The 13,123-nt window shown below is 42.9% G+C and overlaps 2 protein-coding genes across 4 annotated transcripts; one reads left to right on the forward strand and one right to left on the reverse strand.

The window, feature by feature from the left end:
• The first annotated feature begins 156 nt into the window (after positions 1–156).
• LOC5502634 (vesicular glutamate transporter 1) lies at positions 157–7,267 on the forward strand. 3 transcript variants are annotated; one of them, XM_001623762.3, is made up of 12 exons: positions 157–508; positions 1,140–1,262; positions 1,758–1,907; positions 3,165–3,198; positions 3,294–3,493; positions 3,579–3,666; positions 4,162–4,251; positions 4,770–4,897; positions 5,149–5,298; positions 5,450–5,582; positions 6,233–6,471; positions 6,895–7,267. In XM_001623762.3, the coding sequence occupies exons 2-12, from the start codon at positions 1,176–1,178 to the stop codon at positions 7,006–7,008; spliced, it is 1,413 nt and encodes a 470-aa protein (XP_001623812.2). In that variant the 5' UTR covers positions 157–508; positions 1,140–1,175; the 3' UTR covers positions 7,009–7,267. The 3 variants fall into 3 exon arrangements, with proteins under 3 accessions (XP_001623812.2, XP_048585068.1, XP_032226805.1); XM_032370914.2 differs by having other exon boundaries at positions 159–508; positions 1,102–1,262; XM_048729111.1 differs by lacking the exon at positions 1,140–1,262.
• On the reverse strand, positions 7,261–12,855 carry LOC5502645 (testisin). The gene is made up of 8 exons (XM_001623753.3): positions 12,711–12,855; positions 10,714–10,749; positions 10,213–10,329; positions 9,682–9,792; positions 9,498–9,557; positions 8,607–8,834; positions 7,950–8,215; positions 7,261–7,634 (listed from the first exon to the last, which is right to left on the reverse strand). The coding sequence occupies exons 1-8, from the start codon at positions 12,787–12,789 to the stop codon at positions 7,353–7,355; spliced, it is 1,179 nt and encodes a 392-aa protein (XP_001623803.3). The 5' UTR covers positions 12,790–12,855; the 3' UTR covers positions 7,261–7,352.
• Between the last annotated feature and the right edge of the window lie 268 nt (positions 12,856–13,123).

A 13,123-nucleotide genomic window follows, 5' to 3' on the forward strand; every position in this document is an offset into this window, starting at 1 on the left:
CCTAGAGACATTTTAATCATTTTAATCTTAAAAGAGTTTAGTAGCCATCGTGCTGATACCTTTATATTAAAAATAATAATCAAAACGTTTTACAGAGACTTAAAATGAAAAAGGGAGATGAGCTTTTCGCCTGAAAAGTTTTTATAGTTAAATAGTTGGTAGGATGAACTACATTGATTCCAACTAGAATTCAAAATACATTCATTTGCCAGCGGTTGTGCTATTAGGATTTGCGCACGCATTTAGTCATGTCAGCCTAGATAACCTGCATTTTAATGATTGATGAGTTGCTTGGGAACCAGTTTGTATTCAAGAACAATTTTGAATTTGATTGCTCGTAAAATAACAAATGAAAGAGGTGACAAGGGTATCTTTGGAGTGCAGCGAAATATAATCTTCCACAAAAAACTCAAACGGGTATCACTAAGATAGAACAAAGAAGAATGGACAAAAGATCCGAGGACTGGATTTAATTGGACTGAGATAGCTATCATTGGCAATATAAAAGGTATGAACAGATTATTCTACGAAAATATGTCACTCTTCTATTAATTTTTGTTACACTTGTTTTTGGTAGATTGAAATTTTAACCCGAGATTAACGTCAGTTGATGCATTGGTTTATTTTGTTTATAAGATTTTGCTGGATGAATAATACCTGTCAAAATATATATATTTTCCTTTAAACTGAGAGAACGATAGTTGGTTAGTCATTTGGTTTATATGGTGATTATATTTCTTATGATAGCGTAACAGTAGCTCATACTATGATAATCATCATCATAATGTTCTTCTTCATCATAGCCATCATTTTCATCATCGGCATCATCGTCGTCGTCATTAATATCGTCAAATTTTCGTCCTCCTTTTTTGTTCGACATCGGCGTTGTCATCATCATCATCATCTTCATCATCGTCGTCGTCGTCGTCATCATGATCATCATAATCATTATCATCACAGGGCCACTGGGTGCACGTTCCCGCCCCATATTTTCCATAATATAAGGAAATAATCACCTTTATCACCATTCATGAAATCCTCTTTAACTTTATTCAGCTCATCCATGTCATCATATTCATTTTTTCATCATTAACATTATAGGCTGTTTCTATGCTCAACTCAATTATCATTATAATAAGGAGAAAAGAAGTCATCCGGGAGCTCACGTTTATTTGATGAAAGAGGAAGACTCTCTACACCAAAGTCAGGACACTTTACTGCTCTCACGACAAGATGGTCGCGAAGAAAAAACACAAGATTCGGTAATCCACACAGTCGAATTTCAGCTTAATCCGCGGTTATTAATCAGGGTATCTTTAGGGGCAAGGGGAAGGAATGGAACAAGAGAAAAAACGGTATCCACCCCAAACCGTTCCGCTAGGAAAAAAAAGGAAGTATTGAAAGAACAGCTTTGTAGGCTTGATGTGAGAGACCATGTGTGAGATACCACAGTTTACGTGATATTATATTTATTTTATAGACCCAGAGAAAGCAGTTAGAGATATAAGCGGAATATGTAAAAAGGCATCTAGGTTTTTTAAACGACTTTAGACGATCTGACTTTTTGTCAGATCTGTGACTTTCTGCCAGATCTGTCAAGTTGTGGTTTTTTGATCTCGCACTCGGCGGTTGAAAGGGTTTTAAATTAATCAAAAAGCTTTTTGCTTGCAAAGAATCTTATTTTCTAGCTTGAGAAAAATCAGAAAGTAATCTTTGTTAATGTATAACAAATATATATCCTTTCAATTCTGTTCTAGTTACCAAGTGTGCCCAAGCGCTATATCCTGGTGGGGCTGTGTTTCACGGGGCTCTTCCAGATGTACGCTGTTAGAACCTGTCTCAGCGTCGCAATCGTTGCCATGGTATCAAACAGCACGGTACTCATCAATGGCAAGAAAACTGTCAAGGTGAGCTACGTTATATCTTCTCACCAGAGGAGCGTAGAAAAACCATCACCAACAGCAACAAACCACTTCATAAATACTATCATCACTGACACCACCTTTGCAAAGGCCAGCACAGCGAAATACAGAGAAAAGAGCCCTCTGCCACAATTGAACCACAATTGCACAATAAACACCACCAAGAATAAAACAGAAACACTAAAACCACCACGTCTATCAAGCTACATAAAAGACATCGACACTAGAATCACCATTCGCCATCGCCATCGCCATCGCCATTAGCCTTTTCATCGCCATCGCCATCGCCATCGCCATCGCCATCGCCATCGCCATCGCCATCGCCATCGCCATCGCCACCGCCATCGCCATCATCATCACCATCGTCATCACCATCACCATCACCATCACCATCATCATCACCATTATCATCATCATCACCATCATCATCATCACCATCACCATCATAATCACCATCATCATCATCATCATCATCATCATCATCACCATCACCATCACCATCACCATCACCATCACCATCACCATCGCCATCGCCATCGCCATCGCCATCGCCATCGCCATCGCCATCGCCATCGCCATCGCCATCGCCATCGCCATCGCCATCGCCATCGCCATCGCCATCGCCATCGCCATCGCCATCGCCATCGCCATCGCCATCGCCATCGCCATCGCCATCGCCATCGCCATCGCCATCGCCATCGCCATCGCCATCGCCATCGCCATCGCCATCGCCATCGCCATCGCCATCGCCATCGCCATCGCCATCGCCATCGCCATCGCCATCGCCATCGCCATCGCCATCGCCATCGCCATTGCCATCGCCATCGCCACCGCCATCGCCATCATCATCACCATCGTCATCACCATCACCATCACCATCATCATCACCATTATCATCATCATCACCATCATCATCATCACCATCACAATCATAATCACCATCATCATCATCATCATCATCATCATCATCATCATCATCACCATCACCATCACCATCACCATCACCATCACCATCACCATCACCATCACCATCACCATCACCAACACCATCACAGTCATCATCACCATCACCATCTTCATCACCATCACCATCTTCATCACCATCATCATCATCATCATCATCATCATCACCATCATCACCATCATCACCCATAATAATAATCACCGTATCCACCATTTAGAACAACAAAATCACCTCCTCCGAGATTAAATGGTTGACTGAATATTTTTTATGCCCTACAGCCGCCAGAGTTTGCATGGAGTTCAGAGATGCAAGGTAATTCATCAATTCTGGAATATGTTTTCTTTGCAAAAAACGCGCCCTTACGGGTCTTTGCCCAAAGACAATAATCAATATTGTTAAACCCTCAGGTCTAGTGCTTGGCTCGTTCTATTATGGCTATGCCGTGCTTCAGATCCCTGCTGGCTGGGCGGTCTTAAAGATCGGAGGAAAGCCAATTTTCGGCTTTGGTATTCTCGTGGCTTCAGTCCTAGCCCTGGTAACCCCTCCGATCGTCAAACAAAGCTTCATCGTGTTCATTTGTCTCAGAATCGCGCAAGGTCTTTCATTGGTAAGTCTAGAGAAATTCCCTCTTTGTGCGCCACTTGTATCTAAAGGTGGTGTGTCCATTTTATTCATGGTTATGTGATTTTTAGGGACTTATCGCATCTGCGCATCACTGTATTTGGGCCACGTGGTCGCCGATATTCGAGCGTGCCTCTCTGCTTACTATCGCCGGGTCAGGTAATCAGACTTGTTTGAGCACAGAGCAACACTAAATACAAGGCTTTGGCGCGTCTTTTGTGAGCTGTAGTACTGGATGTTGCGTACCGTAATTGCTGAAATATACGCTTCCCCCTAAATTAGCACCTCCTTCGAATAAGCGCCTCGGGGAAATAGAAAAATATTGATAAGCGCCTCCCTCAAGTAAGCGCCTACCCCAATAGGCTCCTCCTCCCTTGAATTATCGCCTCGTCCAGGCGCCACGCCTAAAAAAGTTGCACTTAAACTTTGATGACGAGTAGGGCTGTACGTTATTAGGAAAGTAATAAAAACTGACAGTGCAACACGGCATTTTATGATTTAATACTAATTTTGATATTGTTCTGAAGTATTTTTACTCCCTGCACGTTAACAAAAAACACATTTTATCTAGTCTACTTTTATCTTATCTAACGGATTATCACCGCTATCTGATGAGAAGACAAACCCATTTTATGATATTTCTCGGTCATTTAGGCACCCTAGTAGGGACAATTGTCACCATGCCTGTCACGGGACTCCTGTGTGATTCTCCGAAGGGATGGCCATTAGCATTCTACTTCATTGGTAGGTTTTTTTTTTTTTCAAGATCATCTCCTTTAAAAAACCACATCAAGACAATAAGAAGGAGAGTTCTATCCAGCGCTCTCGCGTAAGCAAACTTACAGTAATTTTGCCATAGCGCAAGGACCAGCTGGCGACTATGTTGGAAATAATGTTATACCAAATGAGTCATAGGACAACCGCAATGAATTGCTGCACATCTGCTCAGTCTCACTGTTCTATATTGTGCATACCGGGTCTCTCATTTAACAGCTTGCCAATTGCAGAAAAATAACTGCGACTAAAACATTTGTGGGTATTAAAGGTTAAGATGACCCGTGTTCTAATGTGAGAATGTAGAAAAATAAAGACTCACTCCTTTCAAGTGGGGGCTTTCACTTTTTTTAGTGCTAGGCCATTACTAAATTCATCGCATGTGTATACCAGGCTATTCATTTTATGGTTAATTGCATGTCAGTACAATGTACGGGAGAAGTGGCAAGTCGTAAGGGGAGCTTATTTATCGATTTGATGTATATCAGGCTCGCTTGGGGTATTATGGTTCATTGCATGGCAGTACTTCATGTACGAGACTCCTCAGGACCACCCCACCATCACTCAAGCAGAGATAGAATTCATAGGAGTACCCTGGAACATCGACGAAGCCACGGTTAGTTGCAATTGCTTTTGTAATAATCTGACGATAATAATTATGTTACAATAGGTTACCAATATCATGACAGGTAACCCCCCATTCCCCTCCCACGCAAGCCAGTAGGTGAATGAAATTTGAATAGAAATCTTATATTCGGTTATGATAATGATGATGAAACCATGATATTATGTGGCATGGTAAAGGTGGTAAAATAATTCCTTATTCCCTTGTTAACGTGACAAATGACCGCGTTCTCCTTGTTCCAGAAAAGCGTGGTCCCGTGGGCCTCAATACTTTGTTCCACGCCTGTATGGGCGGCTAACTTTACCATGTTCATCTCGGATTGGTGCTTCTACTCCATGCTAATCTGCATCCCCCTCTTTATGAAGCAAGTCCTACACTTCAGTTTATCCGAGGTAAGTTCTCGTCCAAGATAACGCCGGCGCGTAAAACAAATACACGTATATAATCATTTTAGCGTGTACATTGTCTTTCCCGAGAATAAAGACGCCACCAAGCTCAATTCACATTTGAAACAAATTTGATATTTGGTTTCATTTTTTGCAGACCGGCTTTGTGAGCGCTTTGCCGTTTGTACTGATGACAATAGTGTCACCGGTCAGCGGCATGTACGCGGACAGACTCAGGGCGAGGGGGGTTCTCAGTACTGGCGCTATCAGGAAAATATTCCAGTGCGCAGGTGCGTGATTTGGTTGGATTTCAGAGACATGAATGGCTACGGTACCGCAATGGCCGATAATAGTGTACATTTGTATATCAAGAAAAGGAATATACCACAGCAGCCAGTTGGGAAAAGAATTTGTTGGGAAAAAACTAGCTAAAAGTTTGTTGGGAAAAAAATAGCACAATCCAGGGGTTTTGACGTATTCCCTTGTTCGGGCGATATGTCATGCCGACAAAGACCCCCCTAACTGCAGGGGGCTTAAATGTTTGTGGCGATGCGGTTTTGCCTTAATTCTGGCGCGTTTTTTTGATTTTCCGTATTTTATTCCGCGGTATTGGGGTTTCCCTAGGCTGCACGGTTTACGGTTATTGACTTATTTTGACAGTTTTGCTTTTTTTTTTACTTTGTCTGTGCGGTTTCTGTGCGTTTTTCTGTGCGGTTTTCGCACCCCCTTATGCCCCCCGCCCTAACTGGTGTTTGTACCAATAGCTAGGAAAGTCAATAGACGTATTTTTTGGTTATTTTGTCACTCATCAAGCGCCATAAAATTGAGTGTTTGGCTCTACCGGGCCGACCTCTATACCTCTTACATTTCATTAACATCCGATGCATCGCTTGCATAAAAAAGTGTTAAATAACTAATCCATTAATGTCTCTTAACATAGGACTCGCTGCAAGCTCGTGTTTCGTCGTTGCCGTTGGTTACGAATCCAAGCCCTTCCTGTCACTCGCACTTTTAACGCTCGGGATCGGTTCGTTTGGACTCATTGCTGCCGGAGTTGGCCCGAACTTGATCGATCTCTCTCCGAAGTACGCCGGACTACTAATGGGATTTTCCAACACTATGGGGTCCCTGTCAGGTTTCTTGGCACCCGGAGTGGTTGGAGTCCTAACCGTACATGGGGTGGGTAAAACGCCAAAAATAGGCCCGACAAACAAACAGCTAGAAAAATTCAACAAAACTTAAATGGAGCAGGTAGACTCAAGATTTAAGGTTATAAAAACCAAGATATTTTTGTTTGGGAGAATTCGAGAGCAGATCAGTGGAGCACGAGACTGCAGGTTGAGTGTTTGATGACTGTTCGACAGTTTTGGGGTATAAAAATACATGGGGTTGTTTCAAGAGCTGTTTCACTACCTTCCTCCCTCACACATTTTGAAACAATAAAACAAAAATGTTTCATCCTCCCCCTCCTCCTATTGGTACTCCTCGATCCACCCCTGCTATTTTTGTTCGGCCACAATGCCGTCAGGAAGGCGAGCCCGCCCTAGGTCCCAGAGCATGCATTATTCACTGAATGCGACTCGTTTTTTCTCTCTTTCTTAGACGCTGGAGGAATGGCGGTTGGTGTTCTGGCTGACCGCTGTGCTGAGCTTGGCGGGAATACTCGTCTATGTTGCATTTGGATCCGGCAAAAAGCAATCCTGGGCAGATAACTAGTCTGACACTTATTACTCCAAACGAAGGGCGCATTTAGGAGTGGCGTTTCAACTTGGGGGAAGCAAAGTCATTTTCAGCACAAGAAAAGGAGAAGGGTATACATGGTTTGGGTTCGCTTTATATGACCCTTTTGCCAAGTCCGCTGAGAATTTGTCAGGAAAGCGAAGACCCGCTGTTTGAATCAGAGACTTAAATTTAATGCGATTCCATACAAATCAAATGTGTATCAAATGTAATAAAGGCGACTAGCAATTCTTTATATGTAGTTTTTATTTTATTTTTTTTTCTGACCCGCGAGTTAATTTTTACTTCCAAATAAGGTCGTTTTGACGACTTAGGAAGAACTATCCCTGATGGATTGTCGACTGAACCCAGTATTTCAGATCCATCATATCAGCGTACACACCATATCTACCCCCGCGCGCGCATCCCACTCCCCAACTGATTGCGCCCATTAGGTACCAGACATCACCCTCTTTACAGACCAGCGGTCCCCCACTGTCTCCTTGACATGCGTCGATTCCGCCGGCGCCATAGCCAGCACAACGCATGCGTGATGAGACTTTGTAGTGCAGGTCATTGTAGGCTTTTTGACAGGTGTCACGTGATACCAACGGGACAGCAGCCTGGGTATTAAACAGTAGATATCAAGGGTTATATTATGGACTTTGAAAATGCTATGACGATGCATTTTTCAAAGTAATTTGAACAAAACATCGACAAAAAAAACCAAATCAATCAATGGCTGTCGTTCTTCTAAATGGTCTAAAAGAGCCTGGGACGAGCGCACTGGAAACCTTTGACGTCACTATACGCTGTCCCCAAATCGTCCCCTATCAACTACTAACCTGGTGTAGTACCAAAGAACCATGTACGGACAAAAAACCCGGAAGTGACGTCACTATACTCTGTCTCCAAGTCGTCCCCTATCAACTACTAACCTGGTGCAGTACCCAAGGCCCGTGCCCAGCCTCCTGAAGGTGGCCCCATCCGCTGATGTAGCATTGTGTATTCTCTTCTAGGTCTTCTTTAAGTGAAGGGAGGCATACGGGCCTTACGCGGTCGTTGTATTGAAGTGGAGACGCAAGCTTAATGAGTGCTACGTCGTAGTCGTGGTTGTTGTGGGGCGCGTACTTCGGGTGAAGGATGATGCGCTCGACGTCGGGTCGCTGCTCGTAGCCGTCCGTGGCATTAAGATCATGCTCGCCTTAATTCCATTAAATGACAGCATTACTTCATAAGAATAAGGATTTAATAGTACTATGGAGGGAACTCTTTTGGGTTTGCCTTTGCCTCTTAGGGGGAAAAGATCATTCAAGCATAAGGAATGAAATTATTATCCAACCTGAATTGCCAACAATTTTATTTCCGGGGTCAGAAAAGAGTAATTTGGCGGCGGCATAGTACGATACACCAACGGAGTTAAACCTGCACCCACGTTCTCTAGAACTTATCTTTTTATCTTGTATCAACCGATACGGGGTGGCAGCGGCATATACCGCGTGCTTAACTCACCGACGTCTATAGTGTAGTCCTTGGCGTCTTTACTATACGCGAAGCAGAGAGAGGCAGCGGCATATACCGCTTGCTTAACTCACCGACCGCTATAGTGTAGTCCTTGGCGTCTTTACTATACGCGAAGCAGTGAGCGGCGGTCACTATCCACTCAGGGGCCACGACTGACCCCCCGCAGATGTGCGGTGTCTTGGTGACTTTGTTATGGACGTAGTTCATGCTGATCTGCCACGGCCAAGCGCCCTTCTTGGCACGAGTTCCACCAACAATCCTCGTGTTTCCTTTGCCCTTGGTTCCGCATTTTACACTTCCTGAAAACCACCATCATTATCACATAGCAGCCTTACCTCCATTAAGTGGACATCCTCTATATCTAATAGCGGACATTTTTCAAAGTATACGCAAAATAGAGTGGTTTGCAGCTACATTTTTTTAGATTTTCGACTAATCCCCCAAAACTGCGATTTCATTTGCACGTACGTCGCGCCTCGTCGATTATTAAATATCTAATTTCGTAAAACACCACTTGTACAAGCCATTGCCTCACCACTCGTACCACTGGATTACACTGCCCCACCACTTGTACCACTGGTATTTTGTTGTGTATTGGACATTTAAAGAATTTTTGAAACAATTACCCGCGGGAGGCCTTGACCGTACACACACCTCTATATAACGGATTTTTCTATCAAGGGTGTCCTTGATATGGAGGTCCCATCACCATCTTCACGATTATTATCATTGTCCTATTTTGTCATCAGACTCAGTGGCTGGTGGTCAGAAATTGAGGGGGAAAAGCGTGATAGTGCCTATCAAAACTGGTCACGCCTAAATCAGTCGATCAGCCACTTCTTTGTTATTGTTTACATTTGAAAATAAAACGGCATCTTTGCGGGTACACCTCGAAATAACCAATACCCCACCCCCTCCCACCCGCTATCTACGGCTTGGACACCTGGTTCAATTGATCTCACCTGGGTCAATAGGTCTTTCTGTGCGTGGGAGCGTCGTGGGTGCTTGTGTCGTCGTCGGGACTAGGTATTTACATAAAAGATGAATGTCAAACCAATAACATAACCTGCACCAACCAACACAAGACCAAACCTCAATAGAGCCCACTATTGCCCCGTTTGTAGCTTCCTATAACACTGGCCTTACCTGTACAGAATTCGCAATATTTGTTGCACCAATGTCGCATTGCACCCTCGTATTTAGGTACCTTGCAAAAGTTCTTGTATACTGCGCATTTGGTGTGTTTGTCGAAACATGCTAAAACAAACAGTATGTACAGCATTAGCAAACATGATAAACGACGTGGTGTAAATGGGAGCACTGCGCTGCGTGCAACACCTAACCCTAGTACGCAGGGACCAGAGGTAATGTACTGCACCACTGAACAACCGAAGGCACGACGAATGATACCCGAAGGCACGACAAATGATACCCGACAGCACGACGAATGATACCCGACGCAACGACAAACTAATGTCGTTTCGGGTAGGTGCGTTTTCGGTCAAATCAGAGACCTGGGCTCGACATTAGCGACTGATCTCCAAGAATTACTTTAAAGGTCAGAAAATTATTTAATTTTTTTCGTAGTTTAAAAGCTATTCCTGAAGTTGTTTAAAAGTTGTGGAATAACTCTTGACAGAAATAACTGCTGACTGCAATAGAAGCCTGTATACTTACGTTTGACACAGAAGTCACAGGTCTTTTTGCAGTTCTGTTTTAACCAATCCACGTAATCCTTGTCTTTACAGTAGGCTTTGTATGACGAACAGTAGCTGTTCTCATCTGCGCATGCCCCTGAAAACAAACGTGATGACAGATCCTGTAATCTGAACATGTCGTTAACAAACTGACTTGTTGAGAAAGTAGGATATATGAGTAAGGGGAGAAATATCAGACCGGGTGAGGCTTTCCATGCACTCCCTCTGCATTTCGATTGGTAAATCGGTTTCCATAGCACCGAGCACCATGTCCGAAGCCTATAGCGACCTTGCCAAATGAAAATGGCAAACCCCAGACAATAACTTATTCTCAATGTTCACGATCCCAAGTCACGTGATGAACGGATTGGACTTTCTTTAGATTCCGCATAAAAAAGGCGCAGGTGGGGGGGGGGGGGGAACTAGCGTAGTTTATTTGAATTGAATTACTGGCGTTGTTGTGAAAGTTCATTTGTCTCACCTCTTTTGCTTCTTGACGTTTCCTTTTCAAAGAGTTCTAATAAAATAAATAAACAATGGTTATACGAAATAAGGGATTCAAAAAAGAACAAAGAAAATACATTAATTCCAAGCAACGTTGTTTTTTACCCTTCAATAAGAAAGACAAAAAGAAATCTTTATAGCAAAGGTGAGCAAGCAATTTTCGTTTTTTTTTTAGTGTACCCGAGTTAAAATGGTTTGCCTGTGCTCGGTACATTCTATTCCCTTAGAAATCTTTATTGCTCTCCGGTAATATGGAATTAAAGGTGGCAATGGCGAGCAAGGAATATGGACTTAAGGGGGGCAATGGCGAGCAAGGAATATGGCTTAAGGGGGGCAATGGCGAGCAAGGGATATGGACTTAAGGGGGGCAATGGCGAGCAAGGAATATGGACTTAAGGGGGGCAATGGCGAGCAAGGAATATGGACTTAAGGGGGGCAATGGCGAGCAAGGAATATGGACTTAAGGGGAGCAATGGTGAGCAAGGAATATGAACTTAAAGGGGGCGATGGCGAGCAAGGAATATGGACTTAAGGGGGGCAATGGCGAGCAAGGATTATGGACTTGACCGAAAAACTGAGAGCGGGGATGAGCAAAGGGAATCAAGAATGAGCAAGGATATGGAATTATAATTGGTAAACAGTGAAAAAAATTCGAGGAAATGGCCGAGAATCGAACCTCGTCCATATCAGGTAAAGTGAGAAAAACTAGACCATACTTCCAGTCATGCGCTTAAACACCCTATGGCAGAAGATAGAGGTTTAGGGCCCAGAACCGCTATCTTGCGAACTGTACAACACAAAGGAACCTGAGGTACCCGCGCATTAATGGGGAGGCAATAACCAGGATCCCAGCCCTGTCTTAGACGGGGTTACGCCACGCACAGCTCGCTGAAAATAATACTGGAAATTATCGGGGTCTTTTTCACGCTTGCGTCTCTTGAGAATAGGTGTGTTGCTATGGTAATGTGTGGTGATGTGGTCAGCATGTGCAGCACACGCCTCGGTCTACATGGCTGCCTTTAGCCTTTGTACTTCTTTATCCAGCCACGCACGTGCATTGACATTTTTTGTACCCAACAACAAATGCAAGCTGCATTGAAATTTTGTGTCCTTAGATTTTAGTAAATACTGTGAGTAAAACTCTCGAAAACTATTCTCCTCGATTTTCGGATTTTAGATTTGATATTTTCCTCGGCACAGGCATCAGATATGGGGATCTCAAACTTAAATATAGCCTCTAAAAAGCATAAATCATGCGATTTGAAGTAGAGTCTTACACGCCGTGACGACGCACTTTGTAATTTTTAATAAATTGCCCAACTTCGTCATAAAATCTGACCCACCCAAGGATTTTCATCGTAGAGTTTGCCAATAAATAATTTTACAAACAACTCCGTCACCCATAATATAATTAATTCTGATTTCCTTTCAGAACCGCAAAATAGGGGCGCCTTATAAATAGAATACAGCCACAATCAAGAAAAGACCTTTTATAATCAAACTTTGATGAAACGAAAATTCTAGTTTTTATCACAATTTGTGTCAGTTTTTTGGTCAAGTCTGACCTTGCTCCCTGTGCTTACTCCCATTCTCCGTTTTTCGGTCAAGTCCAGATTCCTTGCTCACACTCGCTCCCCTTTTCTCACGCCTTTTTAGATATCTTAAATTAATTTGTATTTATTTAATACAGATATAACGTTTACTACGATATTCAATATTGATGACGAGATAAATTAACTCCCAAAAACAATGAAGAATTCTAAAAGAATAAAGTGAAGTACCGAGCACAGGCTCACCGTTTTAAATCGAGTGCAAAAATGTTTGCTCACTCTTGGGGCAAGAGTTAAAAAAACAGGCTTGGAAATCTTAGGTCATTTGATTCTAGAAACAGGTCGCTTTTATCTCCTATATTGGTATGCTGGCTGTCTTCAGCTAAAATTCAATAAACGTATAAAAGCAGATGGCAAAGATTACCTTGAAGCTCATCTATTGTCTCAACTCTCTCAGCTAGAGATGATCCAAAAAGCAACGCGAAGCAAACGAGGAAAATCATGGCGCCGTGTACCACAACGCAAGACCAGAAAAAGTGAATCGGGAGAGTGATATGGCTCACACCTTTACAAAATCTCAACGTCACTGCAACTGTACAAATATAATCAAATAGAATATTAGCCAGTAGAAATAAAATAGAATGCATCGATTGAGAATTCTATAGACAGCTCTGCCCTATTGGTGGAGTGATTATGCTGTGTTGATATAGAAAATTATTTAATACCGCATTTGGTATTTACTCCCGAATTGAAGTTTACTCACGTACGTGTGCAGGTAAATATCGTATTTATTCAACTGAAATATGGCGGCTCAAGAAAGGGATTGATGACGGAATA

The sequence above is a fragment of the Nematostella vectensis genome, chromosome 6, assembly GCF_932526225.1.
Source record: "Nematostella vectensis chromosome 6, jaNemVect1.1, whole genome shotgun sequence".
Classification (NCBI taxonomy): Eukaryota; Metazoa; Cnidaria; class Anthozoa; order Actiniaria; family Edwardsiidae; genus Nematostella; species Nematostella vectensis.

Bases quoted from the DNA above. Each gene is read 5' to 3' on its own strand.
- LOC5502645 (XM_001623753.3), bottom strand. From the start codon at position 12,789: ATGATTTTCCTCGTTTGCTTCGCGTTGCTTTTTGGATCATCTCTAGCT. The intron at 8,835-9,497 runs GTGAGATCAATT...GGTGGTTTTCAG, and splicing joins AGAAAGACCTATTGACCCAG to GAAGTGTAAAATGCGGAACC. The intron at 7,635-7,949 runs GTTAGTAGTTGA...TTTAATACCCAG, and splicing joins GGCCTTGGGTACTGCACCAG to GCTGCTGTCCCGTTGGTATC.
- LOC5502634 (XM_001623762.3), top strand. From the start codon at position 1,176: ATGAAAGAGGAAGACTCTCTACACCAAAGTCAGGACACTTTACTGCTC. The intron at 3,199-3,293 runs GTAATTCATCAA...TTAAACCCTCAG, and splicing joins ATGGAGTTCAGAGATGCAAG to GTCTAGTGCTTGGCTCGTTC. The intron at 4,252-4,769 runs GTAGGTTTTTTT...GATGTATATCAG, and splicing joins ATTAGCATTCTACTTCATTG to GCTCGCTTGGGGTATTATGG.